This window comes from Odocoileus virginianus, chromosome 3, assembly GCF_023699985.2.
Source record: "Odocoileus virginianus isolate 20LAN1187 ecotype Illinois chromosome 3, Ovbor_1.2, whole genome shotgun sequence".
NCBI lineage: Eukaryota > Metazoa > Chordata > Mammalia > Artiodactyla > Cervidae > Odocoileus > Odocoileus virginianus.
The window spans coordinates 14,615,252-14,639,243 of NC_069676.1; the positions used below are offsets into that span (position 1 = coordinate 14,615,252).

General features: G+C 59.9%; 4 protein-coding genes across 6 annotated transcripts; 2 read left to right on the forward strand and 2 right to left on the reverse strand.

The window, feature by feature from the left end:
- Positions 1–38: 38 nt before the first annotated feature.
- On the forward strand, positions 39–3,817 carry TGFBR3L (transforming growth factor beta receptor 3 like). The gene is given in 8 exon segments (XM_070464798.1): positions 39–438; positions 1,395–1,531; positions 1,607–1,651; positions 1,654–1,923; positions 2,253–2,379; positions 2,483–2,641; positions 2,825–2,897; positions 3,657–3,817. Coding segments are annotated over 7 exon segments (876 nt in total). The 5' UTR covers positions 39–368; the 3' UTR covers positions 2,893–2,897; positions 3,657–3,817.
- An 89-nt stretch (positions 3,818–3,906) lies between these two features.
- Positions 3,907–7,400, forward strand: SNAPC2 (small nuclear RNA activating complex polypeptide 2). 2 transcript variants are annotated; one of them, XM_020898845.2, is made up of 7 exons: positions 3,907–4,143; positions 4,464–4,793; positions 5,389–5,484; positions 5,741–5,860; positions 6,012–6,080; positions 6,347–6,677; positions 6,767–7,400. In XM_020898845.2, exons 2-7 carry the CDS (start codon positions 4,611–4,613, stop codon positions 7,087–7,089), a joined length of 1,122 nt encoding a protein of 373 aa, XP_020754504.2. In that variant the 5' UTR covers positions 3,907–4,143; positions 4,464–4,610; the 3' UTR covers positions 7,090–7,400. The 2 variants fall into 2 exon arrangements, with proteins under 2 accessions (XP_020754504.2, XP_020754505.2); XM_020898846.2 differs by lacking the exon at positions 5,389–5,484 and having other exon boundaries at positions 3,907–4,793.
- A 1,159-nt stretch (positions 7,401–8,559) lies between these two features.
- On the reverse strand, positions 8,560–9,584 carry CTXN1 (cortexin 1). Its single transcript, XM_020898851.2, has one exon. The coding sequence runs from the start codon at positions 9,582–9,584 to the stop codon at positions 9,336–9,338; it is 249 nt and encodes an 82-aa protein (XP_020754510.1). The 3' UTR covers positions 8,560–9,335.
- A 1,126-nt stretch (positions 9,585–10,710) lies between these two features.
- Positions 10,711–23,876, reverse strand: TIMM44 (translocase of inner mitochondrial membrane 44). Of its 2 annotated transcripts, XM_020898841.2 has the most exons (13): positions 23,758–23,875; positions 21,861–21,962; positions 19,831–20,001; positions 18,394–18,474; positions 17,312–17,461; positions 16,169–16,308; positions 15,785–15,870; positions 14,974–15,066; positions 14,756–14,880; positions 13,892–13,942; positions 12,156–12,245; positions 11,501–11,611; positions 10,711–11,207 (listed from the first exon to the last, which is right to left on the reverse strand). In XM_020898841.2, exons 1-13 carry the CDS (start codon positions 23,800–23,802, stop codon positions 11,088–11,090), a joined length of 1,365 nt encoding a protein of 454 aa, XP_020754500.2. In that variant the 5' UTR covers positions 23,803–23,875; the 3' UTR covers positions 10,711–11,087. The 2 variants fall into 2 exon arrangements, with proteins under 2 accessions (XP_020754500.2, XP_020754501.2); XM_020898842.2 differs by lacking the exon at positions 11,501–11,611 and having other exon boundaries at positions 23,758–23,876.
- Between the last annotated feature and the right edge of the window lie 116 nt (positions 23,877–23,992).

The window sequence follows — 23,992 nt, forward strand, 5'->3', positions numbered from 1 at the left end:
TCCTGAGGCCTGACCTTGGAAGTGGGGGGCTGGGAGCCATTCTAGTGGACAAGGCCTATGCAGTGAGGGGAGGCAGGGCTGGGGGCCAGAGGGATTGTTTGTAGTGACTTGCCGCATATTTAATGGCCAGTGTGTGGGACCTCCCCCTAACCTGATAGCCACAGGTCCGGTGGGAGAGCCCTTAATCCCCGGCAGGCCTTGGGCGCCAGCTCTGATGTCGACCCAACAGTCTGCCGCCCCCATTCCTTGCCTCCTGAAGTGGCCACCCAGTCAAGGACAGGGCCGCCTGCCCACCTCCTGGGTGTGCGTGCTGCCTGGCTGGCGCCTCTGCCACCAGCTCTGCACGCTCTCACCTCAGCCAGGCCAGCATGCTGGGCACCGCGCTCCTGCTGCTGGCCCTGCTCCTGGGGCCCACCGCCTTGCCCAGCGAGCCAGCTGGTATGTACAGGCAAGGGGACGTGGCCTGGCACAAACCCGTTCCTGTGCTGCCCTATCAACGAAACCTCTCATCTACCCTGCCTGGGGGAACGGGGGTGGGTGGGTGGAAGGTGGGGTCTCCCCCACCCCCGATTCCAGGTTGTCTTGGATCCCCAACTTCAAACTCCCCAGCAGCCATGGGGAGGCTAAGGGCTGTGGGAGGGGAGTGGTCTGCACAAATGATCTTGGGTACTGTGCATGGGTGATCCTGAACGTTTAGATAACATCCTTTGAGAAGAACATAGTCGAGTGCCTCCTGAAGGCAGATGGGGGTAGTGGGGTGACCACACACCCCAGTGGGGGCTCCCCGGTGCATATTCCCTTTGCTGCTGCTGCTGCTGCCCTCAGTCCAGAAGTGAGGAGCCAGAGATGGGGAAAAGCCCCGGACCCTGGTGGCCAGGCTGGGCTTCCATGATGCCGAAAGGGTTGGAGGAAGACCCCCTTGCTATTATCCCCAAACCTTAGAAAGGAAAGGGTGGGGTCAGCATCGTCCCCCCTAGACGGCCCTGCTGTGATCCCAAAGCAGTCCCTGGTCCTGGGTGGGTGGGGGGAGGAAAGGACCTCTGCTCACCCAGACTGACCATCCACCATCAGGCGCCCCTCAGCCCCGCCCCCGCTGGGGATCCTTTGCCCGCTGCAGGTGGAGAAGACGGGGTCTGGAAAAAGGGGAGCCTCCCCAGGAAGGTGCAGCTTTGCGTCCAGTCTCAGGGGCTGGGCTGGGACGTCCTGGGGGTCTCCAGGGGGTACATCACAGCAGGTTTATGGCTGAGGGAGTGAGGCACAGAGCCGAACGCAGGTGAATCCTCCACCACAACTGCATCCATCTTCCAAAGAAGGCAGGGAAGGCGGGAGGTGGGCCGGGGGAACCAAGAGACAGCGCGTCCTCCCTCTCCTGTGCCACTCTTTCTCCCCGCCAGAGCACCCGTTCCCTGCGGCGCCCGCGCCCTGGCTGCGCCGACCCCTTTTCAGTCTGGAGCTCTCGGATGCGGAGGACGGCTTCCCGCGCCGTGCGGGGCCGCTCGAGGTCCCAGCGGACAGCCGCGTGTTTGTGCAGGTAGACGCGGGACGCACGGAGGCCGGGTGAGGGCCGGTGGGGGCTGCCGATCCTGATGGCGACCCCGCCCCCCAGGCGTCCCTGGCCCGTCCCTCCCCGCGCTGGGGCTTGGCCCTGCACCGCTGCTCCGCTGCTCCGTAACACCGTCCTCTCGTCCGGCCCCGGGCCCCGCCCTGGCGCTGCTGCGCGGGGGCTGCTCCGCCGACTCCTCAGTCACCTTCCCGCCACCGCGGCCGCTCCTCGGTGCCGCCCGTCCCGCGCGTTTCAGCTTTCGCCTGCGCCCGGTCTTCAACGCCTCTGTGCAGTTCCTGCACTGCCAACTGAGTCGCTGCCGCCGCCTCCGCAGAGCCCGCTGGACGCCTGCACCTTTGACAATGCCTCCAATGTCCCCGGTGCGAGGGCGCAGGACCGGGAACCTCGGCGCCCGGGCCCATCAAGGGTTGGGCGCAAGCGCCTCTGACATCCGAGGGAGAAACTCCTTAGGGTTTGGACATCTGGGTGCTTTTAGACCTGGGGGCGGTGGTTATCTCGAAACTGGGAGTAGGTACTGGGTCTCAGGCTGGGGTTGGGGGCAGAGACGTCCGAAGGGGCCATTTTTCCAGGGTTCTAGTGATGCGATCCCTGGTTGCAACAGAGTGCTGGACACTTAGATCTGCCCGCGGCCCAGTCCGTGGAGTCCGGCCCCTGACATTCCCGTCTCTTGTGCCCCCTTTCCTCGCAGTGTCTGCCTCAGGATGAGGCGTGCGCGGGGGCCAGCAGTGGCAGCGATGAGAGCCCGGGTGCTGACAGCCCCCACCTGCACACACTGACGCAGCCCATCGTAGTGACTGTGCCACGGCTGCCCTCCAGTGAGCGCGCAGCAGTCCTCCGCGGGGGGATCTCTGGGGTCCAGAAGGGGGTGGGGAGGACATCTGAGGCCTGATCCCAGTCTTAGCGCTGTACTTCTCACAGGGCTACCCAAGGGCTTCCCCGGCAGAGCTGTGCGCCCCGAGTCCTCCGCGCCGGCCCCGCAGGCCCTGGAGCCCACGCCGGTGGTAGCGCTAGTGTTGGCCGCTTTCGTGCTGGGCGCCGCTGTGGCCGCCGGGCTCAGCCTTGTGTGCGCGCACTCAGGTACCAAACTCCGCCCTCCAAGATCTCCGCCTGGCCCCCAGTCTATTCCAGCGCGTTGGCCTGCTCCGCCCTGAACATCCCTAGACCGGCCTCCGCTACGCCCGCAGCAGCCTCCAGGGGTCGCCCTAGCTCCGGCCCTGCTCACCGCAACCCCCTGCTCCTCAGCTTCCCTCTCTTCTCCAGCGCCCCAACTCCCCGGTCAGCCCCCGAGAGCCTCGCCCAGCGGCCCCCCGCCCAGGAGGCCCCAGTGAGGCAGGTAAGTGTCGGGGTGCAGGAAGGAGGGAGAGTGTAACGTGGGGCCGGTTAAGACAGATGGAGGAGGGAGGTGATGACAATGATCTTCATAGCCAGTTCTTTCGGAGAAGGCAATGGCACCCCACTCCAGTACTCTTGCCTGGAAAATCCCATAGACGGAGGAGCCTGGTAGGCTGCAGTCCATGGGGACGCGAAGAGTCTGACAAGGCTGAGCGACTTCACTTTCACTTTTCACTTTCATGCATTGGAGAAGGAAATGGCAGCCCACTCCAGTGTTCTTGCCTGGAGAATCCCAGAGACGGCGGAGCCTGGGGGGCTGCTGTCTATTGGGTCGCACAGTGTCGGACACGACTGAAGCGACTTAGCAGCAGCAGCAGCAGCAGCCCGTTCTTTCTGCCAGGCGGAGTTCCAAATGATTAACGCATATTAATCCTTGCAAAAACTTTCTGCTATAATCCCCATAAGGAAAATGAGGCACTCTCTGAAATGGACTTGCCAAAGGTCACAAAAATTTAGTGGAACTGGTATTCGAACTCAGGTGGTGGGTGACCCGTAGCCGACTGCGGGTTTAGTGTCGTGAGAAAGGATCTCAACACCTCACACAGGCACTAGGCAAAGAGAATTCGGGTTTCAGACTCTCCCCAGTTTCATCCACTCTCACCCGGCCACGCAGACTGATGGGGCGGTGGGCGATGGGTTGAGAAGGGGGTGACCAGCCTTAGCGTCCTCTCCCCGCTCAGCCTGAGTCGCCTCTTTCCAGAGATGGAGCGCCCACAGCAGGATCCGGAGACAAACCAGCCACGGCCTCGTATTAGGCCCGCCAGCACCTGGGACTCGATGGGACTACGATCTCTGCGCCCCGCCCTCCTTGCTTCTCCTCCTACCCTCCCACCTGGGCCCAAAATAAACCTCTGGCCTGGACTGCGGCTTTCTGAAGTCCGCGCGTGCGCATGGCGCGGGGTTGGGGATTCCGGGCCGGAAGAGGTCCAGACTGGAGGGGTGGGGCTTTGAGGCGGGGCTCACGCTCCCTTATACACGTGTGCAAATACCGCCCACGGGCATTTTGTCCCTAACAAAAGGGAACACCCAATCCTGACAGCTTCGTCCCGTCTCCTCCTCCAAACCTGCACCAGCTCATCGGCCTTCTCGAAACCTCTCCGCTCTCCACTCCCACCGCCCGGACCCTGCCCTTGCTAAGACCTCGAGCTCAAGTCTCTGCTTCAAGCTCCTCTCCGTCTAGCCTTAAGGTCCTTAAATCCCTCCTGCCTGACCTCACCCTCCTTAGAGTATAGACAAGGGCGGGATTTTAGCTCCATTTTACAGCTGAGGAAACTGAGGCTCGGGAGGTCACATCACTTAAATCGCCAATCTGGGCTATCCGACCCCACAGCTGAGGTTCTTGGCTACAAAGCACATAACAGGAGTTTCACAAGACTTATTCCTGGAATGGAGGGAAGGGATGAGATCTAAGGTCTCGGCTTCAGTTCACGAATGAGACAATGCGGGCGGTGGGGTCTCGTTCGCTTTAGCCTCAGTTAGATACCAGTCCCCATCGCTTCTGCTGTAGGCAGTTCCCTACGGCCTGCAAACGCAGAACCACGCCCCCATCCAATTCTGCTTCCGCGCGGGGCATTTGGACCGAGAGGCCACCGTAACCCCGCCCACCAAGGAAACACTCCGGAACGACGCCGACGCCCTCACCCGCCTCACCGGCATGAAGCCACCGCAGCGGCGGCGAGCGATCCCGAGGCGCTATCTGGTTGAAGTGACTGGCCCCGCGGCCTGGAGAGCCAGCGAGAAGCGGCAGCTGTTACGACTACTGCAGGCGCGACAGGGCCAACCAGAGCTGGACGCCGCCGAGCTGGCCCGAGAGTTGCCGGGCCGGAGCAAGACCGAGGTGAGAAGAGTCCCGAAATAGGAGCAAGGCTGGAGGCGGAGCTAGGATGTGTCCGGGGCTGGCAGAGGGGCGGGCCTTGAGGGTGGGCTGGATGTAAGTAAGGCTTGGGGGCGGGGCCTTGGAGTGGCCCTGTTGAGGGTGAGGCGGGGACGAGGCCGAGGTTGAGGAACCGGAAGAACGGCGGAGGAGGCGGGACTAGTGCAAGGCTGGGCCTTGTGTGGCTGCGAGAAGCTGAGGGCGGGGTGAGGACGGGACAGAGTGAGTTGAGGGGCGGGGCGAGGAGGAGGTCGTGTCGCAGAAGTCGGAGGGGCGGAGCGAAGGCAAAATTTAGGGGCGGGGCGAGCTCTGAGTTTGATCGGAGGCCCCAGAATGGGTCTTCCCTGCTAGCTCAGTTGGTGAAGAAATCTGCCTGCAATGCAGGCGGCACCGATTCGATCCCTGGGTCGGGAAGATCCCCTGGAGAAGGGAATGGCTACTCACTCTAGTGTTCTTGCCCGGAGAACTCCATGGACAAAGGAGCCTGAAGGGCTGCAGTCCATGGGGTCGCTAAGAGTCGGCAACGACTGAGCGACAAACACTTTCCTTCACTTCCCAGAGTGGGTGCAGGTCGCAGCGGGACTGGACGGGAATGTGGTTGAAGTGGGAGTCAGGAAATGAGAGTCAGGGAAATAGAGCGGAGTGGAAGAAGCGGGTAGGTGACTTGGATAGTACTTAACCACGGGTGTGGGCTGTGGCTGCGGGGAGGAGCCAGAACCGGCCAGGGCCTTATATCTTTGTCAGGTAGCTGGTCATGCCTAGGGCCTTGGCCGGAGAACCCTGGGCAGAGTCCCTATGACCCTTAATCCCTGGCCAGCGGGAGGCTAGGGAGAAGTGGCTAGCCCTGGAACAGGCAGGACTGCTTAGCCCTGGGTTCTAGAAGGTCCGTTTGGCCTCTTCTTACTTCCCAGATCGAGGACTTTCTCCGGCAGCTCAAGGGCCGAGTGGCCCGGAAGGCCATTCAGAGGATACATCCAGGTGGCCCAAAGGGTCCAAGGCGCTGGGAAACACAGACCCCAGCCCCCATCGAGGTGAGATGGGGCAAGGCTCCCCAGGGCTGGCCCCTGGGGAATGAGGTGGGAGTTCAGGGGGATAATCTGGACAGGGGAGCTCCAGGGAGGAGTAGGGTATGGGGGACTCCTGAGGATTAATCCCTAAGTACCTTCTGCTTGTTCCACCCAGGTGTGGATGGATCTGGCTGAGAAGATAACAGGCCCACTGGAGGAGGCGCTTACTGTGGCTTTCTCACAGGTAGAGCCATTCCCCCCAGGCAGGATGGGGGTGTCCCGGAGGACAGGGTCATATACATGAGTCTAAGCTGGACCTGGCTCCTTTCCCTTTGCCAGCTCTGTGATTTTGGCCCGTCACTGGTCACCTTAGCCTCCGTGTCCACCATCTCAGCCTTCCTCAGGGTGGGGGGAGGGGGGAGGGATTTGAAGGTTTTCTCCTGCAGGGCAGGGGAGTAACCCGCGGGGACACTTCCGCCTTTCCTTCCCTGATCTTTCTCTGCCTGCCAGGTGCTCGGCATCGCTGCCACGGAGCCCATCAACCTCCTGCACTCAGTGCCCTCCAAGCCCACGCAGGCAAGTGGGAAACTACTGCCCCTCAGCACCCCTGGAGGACAGCAGGACCTGGGTCCTGAGGCTTCCAGCCCCGCCCCCAAGGCCTCCGGAGGGCATGAGGTTCCCGGCTCCACCCCCAAGACGCAAGGCCCTGTTCCTGAGGCATCCTCTGAGTCCCTGACTGGCCAGTCTGCTGAGGGAGACTTTTTTGTGGACTTCGAGAAGATCTACACGTACCTGTCATCCATCTCCCGCGGTGGCCAGGTCCCTGAGCTTTCCGCAGCTGGTGAGGAGGGAGGAGCCGGCACTCTGGGGGTGGGTTCTTTGGTGGCCAGCCCCGCCCTCCCGACTCATCCCCTTTCCATCCTTCACCAGAGTCCGCTGTGGTCCTTGACCTGCTCATGGCGCTTCCTGAGGAGTTGTCCCGTCTGCCCTGCGCCACCCTGGTTGAACACATGTCGGGTATGTACCGACATCTGATGGCCCCTCAGCGTGACTTTGCCAGTGGCAGCCTGGCTTCCAGAACTGGGGATAGCGGGGCAGGTTCCAGCGGTCAGGAGGAGACTGGCCAGGCCACCCCTCAGGCCCCCGAGAATGCTGGCTCCAGCCAGCCCATAACCTCTTGGCAAGCGGCTGGGGTGTGCCCCCTGAACCCGTTCCTGGTACCCTTGGAGCTTCTGGGCCAGGTGGCAAGGTAGGGGCCTGGCAGGCAGGGGACACTGCAGACCTCGGTGAGCCCCCAGACCCTCAATCCTGCTTGGTCTGGCCCTGGGTTGTCATGAGGTCCTTGCCACAGTGGAAGGTCCCTGAGGCAATGTGCAGTGGCCTTAACGTGCTTGATACAGTGGCGGTCTCAGAGACGAAAGCCCAGTTGTACAAGGAGAGGTTCAGCCATACAACTGTCTAGGCTAACACCACCGTCAAATATTTCCCCTACTGGTTCCTCATCCCCTTCCGAAGCTCGGTATCCTGTGTCCTATAATGGTGAATAAAGTTCTTGTCAACCCCCCTGACTGACTCTTTCTCCTGTGAGTTAGAGGTGGGAGAGGGTTCAAAATGCTGGAGGGAAAATCTGAGCTGGAGAACCACAGCTTAGATCCTGGGGTCTGAGTGTGGTCTGTCAGGCAGGAGGGTGCAGTGGGCAGTGAAGTGACCCTTGGTGATTGTTTGGAGGGTCTTGCCCTGAGCCTGACTGAGGTGGGGGAGTCAGGTCCCCAGCCAGGGGAGACTGAGGGGTGGGCTGCCCATGTCAGGAAGTTGCAGGGAGGGGAGTGAGTCCCTGAGGTGGCCTTGGGGAGGGAGGGAGAGCTGGAGGGGGAGCAGAGGAGCAGAGAAGGGAGCACAGCTGGGTAGAGGGCAGGGCTGGGCTCCCGGCGGCTGTCAAAGGCCTCATGTTCCCGGGGGTGCTCCTGGGTCTCTCCCCCTGCCTGGCCCCCTCCATTAGCCTCCCTGAGGGTGCGGGGGCAGGGACAGGCTGGTTCGGGCTGGGCCGGGGCACCAGGCGTCCTCCCACAGCACCGCCTTCCCCCAGATCTCACCAGTCCTCTAAGAGCTGGCGAATTTTCTGTTCACAGAGCCTGTGCATTCACACAACCTTCCTTTTATAGCAACACTCAGTTTCTCCCCACACACACTGCACACAGCTCCCCCAGGGCGCACGACACTTCTCCCAGGCGGGCCATGGAACAGAGCCAGCCCACTCCATGACTACAGCCCCACCACACCAGACCTGAGGTTCCCGAAGTTGATGGTGGGACGGAGGGATCAGGTCAGAGTGGTCTGGGGCTGCAGGTATGGTCAAAGTGCCAGGAGGCCATGTCAGGTCTCGGAGACAACCTCCAGGGCTGGCTGAGGGTGCCCCATCCCAGCTCCCTACCAGGCTAAGTCCATCAATGGCCCCCAGAGTTGCCCCAAGTTAAGGGAAGGAAGGGTGGTCTTGGCTCTTTCTGGAATGGGGGGAATTAGAGATGGTTAGCCTCAGTTCCCCAGAGCATGCATCTGGGTGTTTCTCAGCCCTGGGCAGCTCTTAAGAGTGTGCAAAAGTCAGCCATGGGTTCAGATTCTAGCTCTGGCAAGTCACTGAACCTGTCTGGACCCGAGTCCCCAGGCCTGTAGAATGACGATGCTAACAGGATCCTGAAAATACAAGAGACCAAGTGCAGAGTCACTACCTCAGCACACTGCTTGGCATGCAGTAAGCGCTCAATAATAGCTTTTATTAACAGCATGGGCTCAGAGGCAGGGAGGAGTGAGAGGCCAGGGGAGGGTCTGGGGAGGGGTGTGTGGCAGAGGGATCGGGGGAGGTAGCAGGGGAGCCAAAGAAAGGTGGAGGTGGTAACAGAGGGAGGGACGCGCTGACCTGAACTGGGGCCTGGGCTGGGGGCAGGAGGGAACATGTCTGCCCTCTCCTCGCGTGGAAGGAGCCACGCATCCTGGACACAGCAGCCATTGTCTTGCTCTTCAGGCTCTGTCTCCGGGGCAGGCCGCGCAGGGCATATCGGTATGCAGTGTCCCACCCCGTGAGCCCAGGAGAGCCGGCCCTGCAAGGCCGAAACCCGAGGAGGGGCTCAGCGCTTACCGGCGGGGTTGCGCGGGGTGGGGAGTGAGGATGGTCACAGAACAAGGAGGAAGGGAAAGGATATGGGGGTCTCCGAATCCAGGAGTGGACAGGACACTCATGCTGCTGGGCGGCAGGACAACAGCAGAGAAACACCTACACACTGGGGGTGGAGGGGCGGGACAGGGCAGGATAAAGGCACGAAGTGGGGCTCCGGCCTGGCCAGGAGGGAAGATGGGAGGGGTCTGAGGGGGGAGGGCTTGGACTTCTCATGCCCTCCCCACTCGGGCTGCGGGCTCGCGGGGCAGGATCCCGAGCGCGGTCCAGGCCTGGCGGCGGCCCTGGGAGAAAGACCCTGCCGAGGGCCGGCCAGGGGCGCCGCACCGCTCAGACCAGCGCGTAGTCGAACTGCCCGCGCTCGAGCGCCTCCTTGTGGTCGGTCCAGGACGAGGCGGGCATGCGGCTGTAGGGGTCGAGCAGGATACGCACGCAGCGCACCATCAGCAGCACCAGCACCACGAGCAGGCACAGCACGAAGGCGAACACGGTGCGCTGCTCCGCGTCCAGGCCCGCACCCACCGGGGGCCCCGTAGACGGCGGCAGCGGCTCGGGGGACAGCGTCCACGTCGCGCTCATGGCTCACATCGCCGCGCGCCCTGGGGAGGAGGGGCCCGCCGGGATGCGGGGATGAAGCTGCGCCCTCCCTCTCCCCCGCGTCGCCCCCTCCCGCCGCCGCCCCCCCACTCCCTGCCGAGTCCCAGCCCCCGCCTGCGCCTCAGTCCCGGGGCTACGCCCATGCCCGGCCCGCGGGCACCCAACTCCGGGCGTGCTCGCAGGTGGGGACGCTATGAACAAGGAGAGGAAACCCCGACCCGGTCGGTCCGCGCACAACAGGTGCGAACGCACGGCCCGCGGAGGCGGCGGGGGCTCGACCCCGCTCCCCCGCCCCACTCCCTTTGTTCTTGCGTCCCGGGGACCCCCTCCCCCACCACCCCCGTCCCGCCGCGCCCCTCACCCTGGCCTGGACCGGGACCGGGACCCAGCGCCCGGCAGCCGCGCTGTCTTCCGGGACCCGCACCCTGTCCGCTCTCGGCCTCTCCGCGGCGGCCGCGGCGGCGGCCCCGGCTCTGCCCACCCCACCCGCCCCTGAAGCCGCGGAGACCGAGGCAGGCGAGCCGCGCGCGAGCCGGGCCGCCGCGGCTGTTCCCATGGCGACGGGGGGCGGGGCCGCCGCGGGGGGCGGAGGCTGCGCAGGGAGCGGCGCTCGCGCCCGCGACCCCGCCCCGCCCACCGGGAAAACCGGGCCCCGCCCTGAGCCGCTGCAGAGACCACCGGCCCCGAAGAACCGTTGAGCACCAAGGACTTCACCCTCCCACCCCCACCAGCACTCCTAAACCTCACAGCCAGACCTCAGCTCCCACACCCCCACTCTCCTCTGCAACTGACCCCTCAGTTTCCCTGTTTGAAGGGTCTCAGTGCCCCAAAAACTCATTCGGGCACTAAAGGTCCTCTGGCCCCAGGGACCCCAACCTTCAACCTTCAAGAGACCCCAGCCAGGTCACCGAAAACCTCCATAGCTTTTCTTGTCATTGTCCCCCATCACCCCCACACATACCCAAGGTGGGCAAAGCCTCCCCCTCTTCCGTTGCAGCTTCTTTAGTGACCACGACCGCCTCCCCATCACCACTGGGCTGGCCCACCCCCACCTCCTCCTCAGTCCTAGCTCCCCCACCCCAGTGACAGACACCCTGGACAACCCAAGTTGTTCTCTTGCACTTTGGTGATTTATTATTTCCAAATCTCTGCTTATATACAGGATAACAAGGGCACTGTTTTTTTTTTTTTTAAAAAAGGAGCTAAAATGGCCTGGCTGATGTGGCCGGTGGGCCCAGGCCCCACTGCTCAGTCCTGAGAGTGCCTGGTCTGAGGTCCGCAGGCCAGCAGCCCGCCAGGGGGCCAGGGGCCAATGCAGCCCCCACCCTCCTCTCCCCATCCGGCCGGTGTTGCAGCTGGCCTGGCAGAGCAGGCGCAGAGTTGACAGTCCTGTCCCCAGAGGTCTGGCTGCTGTAAGTGGATGCCAGTTCCCTGTGTGTCCACAGTGAGGGTCAGCCCTGGAGGGCCCGGGCATAGCCGCCATGCTCAGAGGACCTGCTCTGTGCTGGAGGCCGAGATGTCCAGGAGTCTCCAGGCCGCATAGGGGTTCAGCTCATCCTGGTCTCGGCAGAGCGCCCACACATACAGCATTCGCAGTACCTTGTCCTGCGGAACCCGGGAAGGGTGAGGGCTGGAGGCGGGGAACACCCAGTAACCACACCAGAAGGAGGGCAGGGTGATGCTGCAGTCAGATCAGGGCTGGGAGGGAGCAGGGAGCAGGTCTGGGGTGTTGGCCTGGGCCTGGGATCCAGAGCAGAGGCTGGGACTCAGGACTTGGTCAAACCAGACAGATCAGCAGCCCTCCAACCTCCACCAGGCTCAGCTCAAGGTGCTGTCCTGGTGCCGTGCAGTGCAGGGAACTCAGTGCATGCCCTGCCCCTCCCTTCCTGCCCACTCACCGGGTCGCCCTCGACCACCTCCCCTTTGGGGTTCTTGATCACCATCACCATCTGGGCCTGGAAGGTGATGATCAGCACTGGCCCCTGCTCCATCATCTTGCCCATGGCCAGCTGCAGGGGGTGGGGACAAGGTGGATGGGCCTCAGAGAGTGGTCCCTGGTGCCTTCCTTGCAGCCCCCATCCAGGGGCAGACCCAAGCTTCAGCACCCTAGGCCTACTGCCTCCCACTGGTCTGCTTCCAGTGGGCACTTCCCAACTATGAGGGGAATCTGAATCGCTGAGGACCCAGACAGGCTCCCTGGACTGAGGCTTTGTGGACACACACAGGCCTCTCAGAGCCACCTGTCTTTCATACAGATGTGGGCTTCCCACACAGTCGTGGCAGAAAGACTAGTGGGGGCCTGAGTGGTCCCAACAGAGCCCCCACCTTTCTCAGTGAAGGTGCAGGGAGAGCCGTGGCCTCAGGAGCCCCTGGGTCTGAGCAGCAGCACCCCTGGGCCATCACTTGCTGGAGAATTCCTAACCCCAGGACTATGGAAACCTGTCAGTGAAAGCGACCCTACTCCTCCAGGGACAAGGAGCTCACCCTGCCGAGCTGAGCACAATTCAGAGAAGCACCCCTGCCCCTCCCCCCAACCCTGGAAGAGGCACTCACATCAATGTTGTCAATGTCCAGGATGCGGGAGTGGAACTGGAGGCCCAGAGCCTTGGCCTGCTGGATCGGGTGGGCCAGCTGGCTGTAGGTCTGCAACAAGAAGCCGAACATGCCCATGGGACCGGCCACTCTTGAGCAAGCCACGCCAAGGAAACTGGGAGCTGAGGGCACCACACACCCCAGGCCAGTAGTGGGCTCACAGGCGGGGTTTCAGGCTTTCAGCTCGTGTGCCTCCCAGAAAGGGCTCCCGCGCCAGGAGTGACAGATGCCAGGAGCAGGCAGGCTGGTGCCACCCTCTTGCTGGCGCGAGTCACACACTTCCCTCTCATTACCAAGACAGCACCATATTACCACTATTGAAAGCGGTATTAATCAGTGAGGTCGGGAGCGCTCCTGGAACGCAAACAGGAACATGCTCCCGGAGAGGTAAGTTGAGGCCTCTCTGGCTGATGCAGAACATTCTCCTGTGGATCCTGGCCTGGAACCAAACGCTTTTTTCTAGGATTCATCCTGCCCCATGGCTGCGCTGGGGTGAGCTGCCTGGGTCTGCCTGCTTCTCCCTGACCAGCGCCTGTGGGTGGCTCTCGGCCGCAGGCAGCCTGTTCCTCCTATGGGGGCAAAGACACATAGCCCTCTCGTGCCTGCTCCCAGGCCCAGGATATGGCAATCTCACATCTCAATGGAAGACATTCCAACAGCACCCACTTTTTATGCAACTAATGGACACACCAAATGAAAAAATAAGAAAAGGTGCCAATCTGAGTTCTGGTGTGCTTTCTTAAAGATGACATTCTCAGAACGCCCCGGTGTGAGTGGCTTCAACTTCAGCTCTGTTTCTAGGAGCACCAGCAGCACCCCACGGGTAGAGATAACCAGTCACATCTTAACAGTACCAAAGTGAAAAAAAAAATAACCAACCCACTCATAAACGCCTGCTGGATTAGTCACCGTGCAGGGGAGTATTTAAAAAGAAAACCTGACATCTTCTCCTCTGCTTTTTCCAACTTGTTTGTGAGCTGGGTACAGAAGAGAATCAGCCAAAAGAGATTCTGGATTATTTAGTATCAAGAAGCTGGGGGTGAAAAAAACAAACTCCCAGAAGACACAGGTCAGGGAGCCAGAAGGATGGGGCAAGGTGGCCCCGTGGGGACAAGAAGGCTGCCAGAAAGGGACAGGGCAGACGGGGTGCTCCCGAGGCCGCCTGACCCGCCATCACGCAGCCCAGCCCTACCTGTGGCCTGGGACCTGGAGCTCCAGGAACAGCTAGGCCTCCTTAAGACTCGCAGCTCTTACCCAGGCAGAAATATGTCAGTGTCTACTTGGATCTATGTTTGAGGATCTCTCGATAAGAAAAACAGCTAATGAATCCATCCAATGCCACCTGTGTGGGATCTCCGCTTTGGTGTCCCTGAAGCACCCTCTTGATCCCCAAGGGGTGAGCCCAGTGATGTAACCCTGGCCTCGGGAGGGGAGCCGTGGGGCTCACACCCCACTTGCTGGCCAGCACCTGTGACCCCCACGCACAGAGTGAACATTTGATGCACCCCAGGGTTCTCCAGTGTCGCTTTCCACCCACTTCCCTGACCCCTGGATCCCCAGCCTGCAGCCACCCCCACCCCTGACACCCCCATCCCCATCGAGCTCTTCCTGGATGGAGCCACCCAAGCAGATCTCCTTCAAATTGTTATTTCTTCTTAGGCCTAAACAGGAAAAAAAAAAAGCCAGCGAGCACTCACAGCTTCATAGCACCAGTCTTTGAGAATGTCGAGTTCCCCAGAAATCATGGCCTAAAAAGGGAAAGACAAAAAATCAAGTATGAGAATGAAAGTGGGCTTTGGAGGCAGGGAGATACTGCTGGAGAATGTTCTCCAAGGAGACCCTTTGCTCGGCAGCCTCCCAGCCCCATCCTGGGGTCCAAGTCTGGGGTAGGGAGCCCGGGCCAGGCTGGGGCAGTGGGAGAGGAACTCCCACAGCTAACAGTGGGGCAGCCCAGGGTGGGTCCTCAGGGTCTGCAGGAAGGAAAGGGAAGGTGGCAGTGGTTGGAGGTCTGGTCCCAGCTGGGAAACTGAGCCAAGGTGGCCAGGCAGGGGCAGCCTGCCTGCCCCGGGGACAACGCCCTGGATGGCCTGGCCCAGGAGGGACGGGGCAGAGAGGGCAGAGGGGAGTGTGGGGCAGGGCTCCCCGGGTGCAAGGAGAGAAGCTGCCACAGGAACTGGATGTGGTGAGAGCCCTGGGGGGTGGGAGGCACTGGGGGGGAACCACAGGGAGTGGTGGGGGTCAGGGCTGAGATGACCTCACCCAGAGGATCCTGCCTGGGCCTGGGCTGATGCTTTTGGGAGTTGCTACTTTTTCACCTCCTGCCAGCCCTGCCCCGAGTATCCTGAGGAAGCTGGGAACGCGGAGGAGGGAGAAGGGCCCCAGGAGGAGGGATCAGATGTTCACAGAGGACCGGGGGGCTGGGGGGGTGCTCCCTGAAGCCCCACTATGCCACGCCACAGGCTTCTGTATGGGCTGGGCTGCAGGACTCCCAGCCTCCAGCCAGGGCTGGTGGCCATGGAGGGGCAGGGAAAAGGCAGAACACCCCGCCGGCGCACACCCACCTCCAGGACGTTGGGGATGATGTCATTCTCGCACTGCTGCAGGAAGCGGTCCTTGTCAAAGGCGGGGTCCACACGCAGGATCTCTGTGAGCACCTCTGACATCTCGGTCTTCGAGAACAGGCCCCCTGGGATGGCCGAGCCGGCAGGGCAGTGAGGGCCTGGGACTCCGCCCCTTGCCGGCTCAGGGTGAGGGGATGGTCTTGGGGCGGCCCACTCACCCAGCAAGTCCGTGACCTTGTCTGTCAGCACACGGGACGCCCGGATGAAGGCGTTGTCGCTCTCATCATACTTCATCTTCATCTCGAAGAACCCTGTGGCAGGTGACGGGTAGGGTCAGGGCTCAGGGGTCCCTTCCAGAAAGACACCCCCACTCCATCACAGCCCCCCCCCCCCCCACCCCGAGCAGACTGGGTAACTGAGGGGCCTCTTGGAGGCTGCTTCTTCCTCAAGAGACCAGGGCCTGGGGGCCAACCTCGGGGTTGGGGAGTGGAGACCCTGCCACCATGAGCTTGGGAGGCTGTGAACTGCGGGGGCCACATCAACTGGCAGCTGCTTTCCCTGCAAAGGAAGCACTGGCTTCTGGGAATCCCTATGGGATGAGGGACAGGGCTCCCTGTCAGCACAAGGGAAGCCAGGTGCCCCAGACTGGGCAGAGCACGCTGGGCCTTGAGCTGGTTCCTGGCATGTGAGGCGGGGTGTGTAGGGGCCAAATCCACAGCTGCACCATCGGGGTGGGGATGGGGGCGGGGGGGCACTCACACCTGCCTGCCTCACAACCACACTGGCTCTAGTCAAGATGGTGACCCAGCCCCGACGGCAGAGCCCCTGCCGCCCGAGACGTCCTGGGTGCTTCCCCTCGGGCCTCCTGAGGCCCGCACTCCACTGCTCACACGCTGGGTGACTCTGCCGCGGTGACTGGCCCGCTCGGACCCCAGTCCCCTCCTCTGTCTGGTGCCCGCCCCCCGGGAGCGCTCAGCGAGTGTCTCTCACTGCCCTGCCACTGAGCCGTCCTGAGATGGGGACACTCACGATTGAACACCACATTGTTGTCCCTGAAGTCCTTCCACTGCTGGTACCACTTGGAATCCTTGTGCAGCACGACCCCCAGCGCCTCTCTGGGAAAGACCAGGGAAGCCAGTGAGCGCAGCGCGGGGGCCGCTCCCACGGGGAGAGGGACCAGTCAGACAGTGTGATGACCCCGGCCTCACTTCCCGGCCCCCTGCCTTCTCGTTTCCCCTGCCCATCCCTCCCCACCTCCATTCTCTCAGGGAGCCAGGAAACCTTGGGCAGAGAGAAACCCCACTGACAGACTCGGGTCGGAACCCCGTGTGGTCCTGAGACAGACAACACTGCAACTGGCTGAAAAGGGAGGTGGAGACAGGGCGGGAAGGCCCCGACCGGCCTGGGACCTACTCATTGGCCTCAAACACTTTCTCTTCCTTGAATTTCTCTCCGGCGAACTCCTTCCTTTTCCGGAGCCGCTCAGGCCGCCGATAGGGCCCGGTCTGTCCTAGGACGCTCTCGTCGATCTCCTTCTTGACAGACTCCACGCCCTGCAGGGCACAGCCGGGCGTGTAGGAGTTAGGTGACCCCCAGACACCCCCAACCAGAAGCTGTATACCCACCCTGGCTCCACGTCTCCAGGTCACCTGCCTTGCAGGTGCAGGCCAAGGATTTGTCGGAGCCTCAGGGGGAGGCAGATGCTCGCTGCCATGAGGAGACCCTGGCTATCTGACTTCTGGTTCTGACTCCCCCCCACCCCCACCAACCCCTGCTCTAACAGCAGCCCCCAGACGACCCTCACATTCTGAGGTCTATTCCCCTGTCTCCCTGGAAACTTCCCTTCAGGTAGGGAGAAACCAGCAACTGGAGGGACATCCTGAGCGGCCCCTGCCCCATGACCCCCATCCAGGCTGACCCAGTCTGTGGATCCCGACTTCCCAAATCTCCGGAACCCATTTCCCTCCCCACCCCACCACCCCAGACACTCTCCGGCCGCCTCTGAGCCGCTGCCCGAGTCCTCGCTGGTGGCTGTGCTTTCAGGATAAAACCTGAACTCTTCCGTACGGGCCTCAGGCCCCCGCAGTGGCTCTGGTCACACCCAGTTGTCCCTGGTGCCCGCAGCTGGCAACGCCTGCTCCTCTTGCCTGGAGCCGCCCCCGGACACTCCTGTCATGTTACTCAGAACTGCCTGCCCCTTCCCTGTCCCCACGCCTGTCCTGCGATCCTTTGAGAGCAGCAACTCGGACCTTCTCTCCAGTGGCCCTGCGGCCAGCAGCGGGCCCTGTGTGCGGTAAGGTCTTCACAGAATGAATTCAGGACCTCAAGTGACTGGCAGTGACAGTCTCGGGGTTCTGGGCCAGACCTAAGGGTGTCAGCCACTGACTGCGGGCTGGAGGCTCTTGGTCTGTTAACCAGTAGCTCCCTAGGGGCTGTGATTTGCCCAAGACCACCCAGCTGGGAGGGGCTGAGCCCAGAGATGGGAACTCGGCTCCCGGGGGTTGGGAGCAGGCCAGAGCCTAGAGTGCCCGCAGGCAGGAGCCCAGCCCAGCTCACCTGGGAGAGGGCTTTGAAGGCAGCGGTCCGGCCAAGCTTCTCCCCGCCTTTGGACACTGACTCGGCAGACTGCTTGGCGGTCTTGGCTGCTTCTTCCACACCTTCCTTGATTTTCCGGCCAAGGTCACTTTTACTGACTTCGTCAAGACTCTACTGAGACGGAGAAGGGGGAGGTGTCAGCGCAGCACAGGCTGGGGGCTGGCAGGAGTTCCCCCAAGCTAAGGGCCAACCAGGCTGAAGAAGGGCGGGAGCAGACAACCTGAGCTTGTCTGGCTGGTGGAGCTGCGACTGGGGTATGTGCATGCTTGAGAAGGGTGCCTAGGACTCCTGGGGATCTGGGCCTGGGGCTGTGGGCACGGAGCAGACAGGAGCCCCAGCCCTCCCAGGATACACAGTTGCGGCAGCCATGGGTGGCAGGGAGGCAAGAAGAAGGTGAGGAGGTGTGCATGGAGCTGGGCTGGCCTAAAAGCCCTGCCCCTCTCTCCTGGAGATGCAGGAGACTCGGGTTTGATCCCTGGGTTGGGAAGATCCTCTGGAAAAGGGCATGGCGACCCACTCCAGTATTCCTGCCTGGAGAATCCCATGGACAGAGTAGCCTGGTGGGCTACAGTCCATGGGTCACAAGACTAAAGCAACTTAGCAGGCAGGTCCCTCTCTCCAGTCCAGAGCAGAAAAAACAAACAGAAGCAACAAAGAAGAAAGCCCTCCAGGAAAGTCACTCCCACCTCCACCCTCACCTTGGGGCAAAGTGCTCCCCTCCTATCCTAAGGAGGGAAGAAAAACATCCTTATTTCACGAATCTCCTGTTCGATTGTAGCACAGAGGCTTCTAACTTAAGCAGGCCAGTGAACTGTAGGCCAGTGGGCTGGTCTGACCTCGCCCTCCTTCCTGAGGGCATCGGGGACTTTATCTCCGGAAAGCCTCTGGAGCGGACAGGCTGCTCACCACCCCAGCCTACACAGTGCTGGCTGCCAGCTCCTCCTGTGGCTCCAAGCACTGCCCCCCCACTCCTCTGCAAGAGGTGAGAACAGATGGGCCCTGCAGCCTCGGCTAAGAGGCCCTGGGAGCCCTGAGGCCATTACCTCCTTGACGGTGCCCGTGATCTCCCCCAGCTTCTTCCTGATCACCTCACTTGTCCGCAGGGTTTCCGATTCAATGGTTCTCTAGGGGAAGGACATTGTGTCTTTGTGTTGTGATGCACAGTCCAAAGCAGCATTTTCTGAGCAGTCCCTTCCTCCTCAGACACCCCTCCCCCTCAGCCTGCCCAATGGGTCCCTCCCTTCCCCCCAGGGTCCCTGGCTGCCCCCCAGCCTGGCGTGAAGCCTGGACAGGGACCCTCCTGAGCACAAAGCCCCAGGCCCCAAATCTCTCTCTGGGCGGCAGTGGACGAACTCGCCTATCTGCTCATCAGAGATATGTTGAGGGGGGTGGTGGTGGCGGGGGCGGGGTGGGGGGTGCTGTTCCCATTCTGCCCCGACCCACCCTGCCCCAACCTCAGCCTCTTCTGCCCCCAGGCGGCCCCTCAGCCCACTCCTCCTCCTTAATGACAAGGAAGGGTGCTCCCCCATAGGGTGGAGTCCCCCACAGACAGTTTGGCGGAGACTTGGAGGGAACAGGCCTCACTGCGCCCGCGGCCCAGGATGGGGGGTCAACACAGCAAAACGCCGAGGGACCTGGGGCACCCAGGGCAAGCGCCCACACCCCAGGCTCAGCCGCCCATAGGGGAGATGGTGGCGCTCTGCATCGGCCTGGCAGAGCCCTCGCGGGCACAAGCCCATTCACAGGCAGCTGAAAATTGTTTGGGTGTTTCCCTATGCTCTAATGGAAAAACCCAATTTTCTTGGCCAAGCGACCACGTAACAATTACACTAGCCCTGGAACCCACTTTCTACCCATTTCATTCAGAGGCCTTCTGGAGTATGCATCTCAAACCTAGTGCCTGAGAGGCCTATGGAGATGCAGATTCTTCTTTTTTTTTTCATTTATTTTTATTAGTTGGAGGCTAATTACTTTACAATATTGTAGTGATTTTTGCCATACATTGACATGAATCAGCCATGGATTTACATGTGTTCCCCATCCCGATCTCCCCTCCCACATCCCTCCCCATTTTTTTCCTTTTTAAAATTATTTATTTTTAATTGGAGATAACTGCTTTACAATGTTGTGTTGGTTTCTCCTGTAGAGCAGTGCGAGTCAGCCATAAGTATACACGTGTCCCCCTCTCTTGAGCCTCCCCCACAATGCAGACTCTGATGCAGAAGGTCCAGAAAGCCCCCCGTGTGCTGGTCTGTGTGTAGAGAATGCCGCAGGCTCACCGCAGACCTGGAAGGCTGAGTGGCTCCCCCCGCCCCCTTACTCCCCATCATCAGGGATCCTGACAGCCGGGGCACTGCGCTACGGGAATTCCTGGCTCCAGGGAGCAAGTGAGAGGTGGTGAAGTGAGAGAGGTTAATAGTGATTAACATACTGGGTTGGCCAATAAGTCTGTTCAGAGACGAGTCACGAAGGGGACTCACGTATTTCCTCCTGGCTTCCTGGAGTGCATCTGACTCTTCCAGCTTCTTGGCCTCGTCTCGGAACTTTTTTATACTTTCTTTCATTTCTTTGTTTTTGGCTAATTCCTGTTTGATGTTATCGAGCAAGCCGGAGAGAAAGCCTTTTCTGCTTCCAGAAGAATAGGATTTGGACTAGAAAGCATATAGAAAGAGACACAGGATTTTTTTTTTAATTTTCTATTTTCTGTTGATACTGGTTTAACAATGAAGAGCTCTCTCTTTGCAGAACAGTAGAAGAGGCACACTAAAAAACTATTAGGTGATAAACTGTGGGGCACCCAGGCAACAAGATATTATTCAGCAATAAAAAGAAATGAGACCAGGGACTTCCCTGGTGGCACAGCAGGTAAGAATCCGCCTGCCAATGCAGGGGACACGGGTTTGATCCCTGGTCCAGGAAGATCCCACATGAGGCCCTGCTCCATGCACTGCCCTGCCCAAGACACGGGCTTTGAGGTCAGACACAGCTGGGTTTAGATCCCGGCTTCTCCTCCTTCACAGGCTCAGGAAAGAGAAAGCTTCAAAAATCATTGTGAGCGAGTGACTCAGCTCAGGGGGACATGGCCTCGTGTGCTTGGCTGCTCCCACTTCTGAGGGAGCACAGGGTCCACCACCAGGCCTGGGGACTCACCCTACCAGTTTCGGGGGCAACAGCCTGCGTGGCTGCTATTGAGCCCCAGCAAAAGAGGTGGAAAGTCTGGGTGCTGCCCCAGAGGTGGGGTGTCCAGGAATGCTGCTGGCAGGCAGCTGTCTGGTCCAGATGGGTCCTGTCCAGCCCTTCTCCAGGGGAAATCCAGGTTCCAAGAGTGTCAGGGACTGCATCAGCTCACAGCAGCCCCACCACTCACCCCAGGGCTGTGGACTGGGTGGTAGTGGTGGGGGGCGGGGCAGATCAGAGACATGGACAACTAATGGGAAAGACATGTCCCACACCTACAACAGCCCCAGGACACAGTTGGGGAAACAGGCTGGCACAGGTAACTAGAGGGCTGTGCTGAGACTCAAAAGGGAAGGGAGGGTGGGCTGCTCAAGCATGTGGAAGTGGAGTCAGTGTGAGGTTTGGGGCTTTCCTCCCTGCCCGTGGTGGTGAAACACCAGCAGAAGCATGGTTGAGGAGTGATGGGGAGGGCAAAAGCTCTAGAAAATGCTGTTTCTGACAAACAGCATCAAGACTAAGAGAGATATCAGGGCTTCCCTGGTGGTCCAGTGGTTTAGAATCCACCTGCCAACGCAGGGAACATGGATTCAATCCCTGACCCAGGAAGATCCCACTTGTTGCGGGGCAACTAAGCCCTACGCCACAATTACCGAAGCCTCCGAGCCCTAGAGCTTATGCTCTGCAACGAGAAAAGCCTACACAATGAGAAGCCCATGCATGGCAACCGGAGAGTAGCCCCCACTCGCTGCAACTAGAGAAAGCCCCGAGCATAGCAACCAAGACCCAGGATAGCTATAGATAAATAAAATTATGCAAATTTTATATATAAATTTTATAAAAATATAAAAACTAACATTACATAAATATAAAATTATATAAAAACAAAATTATAGAAATTTTGTATAAAAATATAAATGTAAAAGGTTTATAAATACATACAATTAAAAAAAAATAAAGGTAAGGACGGTCTAGCCTGGGGAAACCCAGTTCCAGGAGATGTGTGACTGTGCAAACGCAAATGCCCATGGAGCCGTCTCCCAGAAGCAAGGCCCAGCTTTGCTTGAAGGACCCAGACGTGCGACCCAATGAGGGGTACATTTCAGCTCCGCTACAGGAATCCCACTCCACTCTGGGAGGCAGAAGCCCCACCTCCAAGTGTGCCCAGCACTTCCAGATACCAAGAGCACTAGGCCTACTGGGCTCTGTGACTCCAGAAGGCCTGCCCATCAGACGCCCTAGCAGTGTGGGCAGCATCCTGCAGGCCTCTTGTCACCTATGCCTCACTCTCACACCTCCCCTTCCAGCCAGCTCGCTCACGTCTTGAGTCACTCACCAGGGTCAGCTCTCCACTAGGCCGGGGCAGCTGGTAGGTACCATGGGGCAGTGGCACTAGATTGTGGCTGGACAGGAGATGGACTCCACTGCCAACACATCTCTAATTGAGGGAGAAGAGATAAAGATCCATTTAGACCAGAGAGTAATGAGGAAGGAAGGAAATAGGCCACCTAAAAGAGCAGGGATTGCCTGAGACTCATCTGATGATTTTTATCACATGCCACCTGCATGCTTGATGCTCGACCATCTTCCCAAATTCTGAGAAGCCAGTGGAATCTGGTAGAAAGAGAAAATCTTGGAACTGTACCACAGGGCCCACATGTACCCTCCTGACTCTCAACCTAGGGGAAACCAGACGGGTCCTAGGAAATACCAACCTATGTTGGAAGAAGGCTAAAGGCTAAATGTGCCAGTCTAATTTAAGGCCTTAGTCTGAAAATGGGCATGCTGAGCCTTGATGCTGGTAGCAACCAATCTTCTCTCACCAGCCTTCTCTACTTCTGCAGGCCTTGGAGGACCAGAGGCCTGGGCTTTCAGAGGTAAACATTGATAACTTACTGTCCCAGGCACGACCCTGCAATAAACGTACCATGTCCTGATCCAGGGCTGGGATGTGAACAGAGCAACTTAGGGGAGTCACCTGGGCAGAGAGATGCTGCTAACCTCATGTGAAAGGCATTTCTTCTCTGACCAAATGATGAACTTAAGTTCCAGGAAGGAAGTTACATGTAGGTCCTGTTCAATGCTGCATCCTAGCACCCAGCATGGAGCCAGTTAGACATATGTCAATGACCTGACGAAATCACATTTCCATGTCTACAATCCCTGGGCCTCTCCTCATCCTGTTCCATGCTTCCTGTCTCCAGGAACTCTAAGCAATATACAGACTGACACAGATGCTATGATCACCTATAGCTACCCAAGAGTAACTCTTGTGAGTCAGTGAAACTTTTGTTTTAATTGCTTTGTTGTTTTCTTCCTCTAAACGCCTACAGCCATTGATCCTGGAGCCACTGATGTCAGCTGCAGTCTGAAGTTAAAGTGGATCGCTGTCTAATTGGGGAGGAAAACCCCACAGGAGGAGGGAACCTGAAGGTGGCTCCTCTTTTGTCTTGTGCCCAAATCCAAACACCTGTACATGCAGCTTTCAAACCCTGACTCAAAAGACAATCAGTCCAGAAGAAAAGCTCTGCCCTGAGTCAGAAACACCTTGTTTCTCCTGACACTCAGATTCCTGTGAGATACTTTCCTTCCTGACCTGAGCTTTGGGCTAGGTCAGCGACCCTGCTAGTTCTGAGACTGTGGGCAGCTTGCTTAACTCCTCTGCGCTCCCAGTTTCCCCAACCTGTGAGATAGCATCAAATAGTAGCGACGCGAGTACTATTTTCCCAATGCACTTTATACGCCCTGACCCCCAAGTCATCTGTGAGCCCAGATGCTCAGCCAGGGCGACAACTACCTCCCGTACTTTCAGAGGATTAGGAAGAGGGACGGAAAGTGCCCCCGGGAGCGGAACAAGCATATAAAGCTGAGCCGTGACTGTCACGGTCTTCTGGCTTTTCCTTGCCACTGTTTCTCCACGGAGCGCCACGATCACCATTCACTCATCGGTACACGTGGGGTCAGCCAGAAATGAGGGGCGATCCTCTCCCTGCCCGGCTCCATGCATTACTGCCCCCGGTCGGACAGTCTCGGCTCCCCCGCCCTCTGGCCTAGCTCCAGCACGTTACCGGGCCCCCGCTCCGGCCTCGGCTGACCCAGTGACCAAACTCTGAGTCTCTCGCGGAGCCCAGGGAAGGGGCAAAGAGGTCAAAGACCTCGGGACAGCGAGATCCTGGAGGTCGCGGGTCCGGAGCTCCCTAGTCCCGCCCTCCTGGCCCCGCATATCTGCTCACCCGCGGGCAGCGGCACCAGCCTGCCCGCAGCGCCGCCGCCGCCATGCTGGAGGATCCCGTGTGACCTTCTCGGGGCGCGACTCGATACCGTCATCCGCCGCGTCTGCCTGGTAGGGTCTGGGCCTGGGAAAAGCAAGTCCTGGGGGCGGGGTTTGTGAAAGGAAGGGCGTATCATTGGACAGGACTCCCAAGGAAGGAGGGGCCGTGGAGGGAGGACCACAATAGGGGCGTGGCC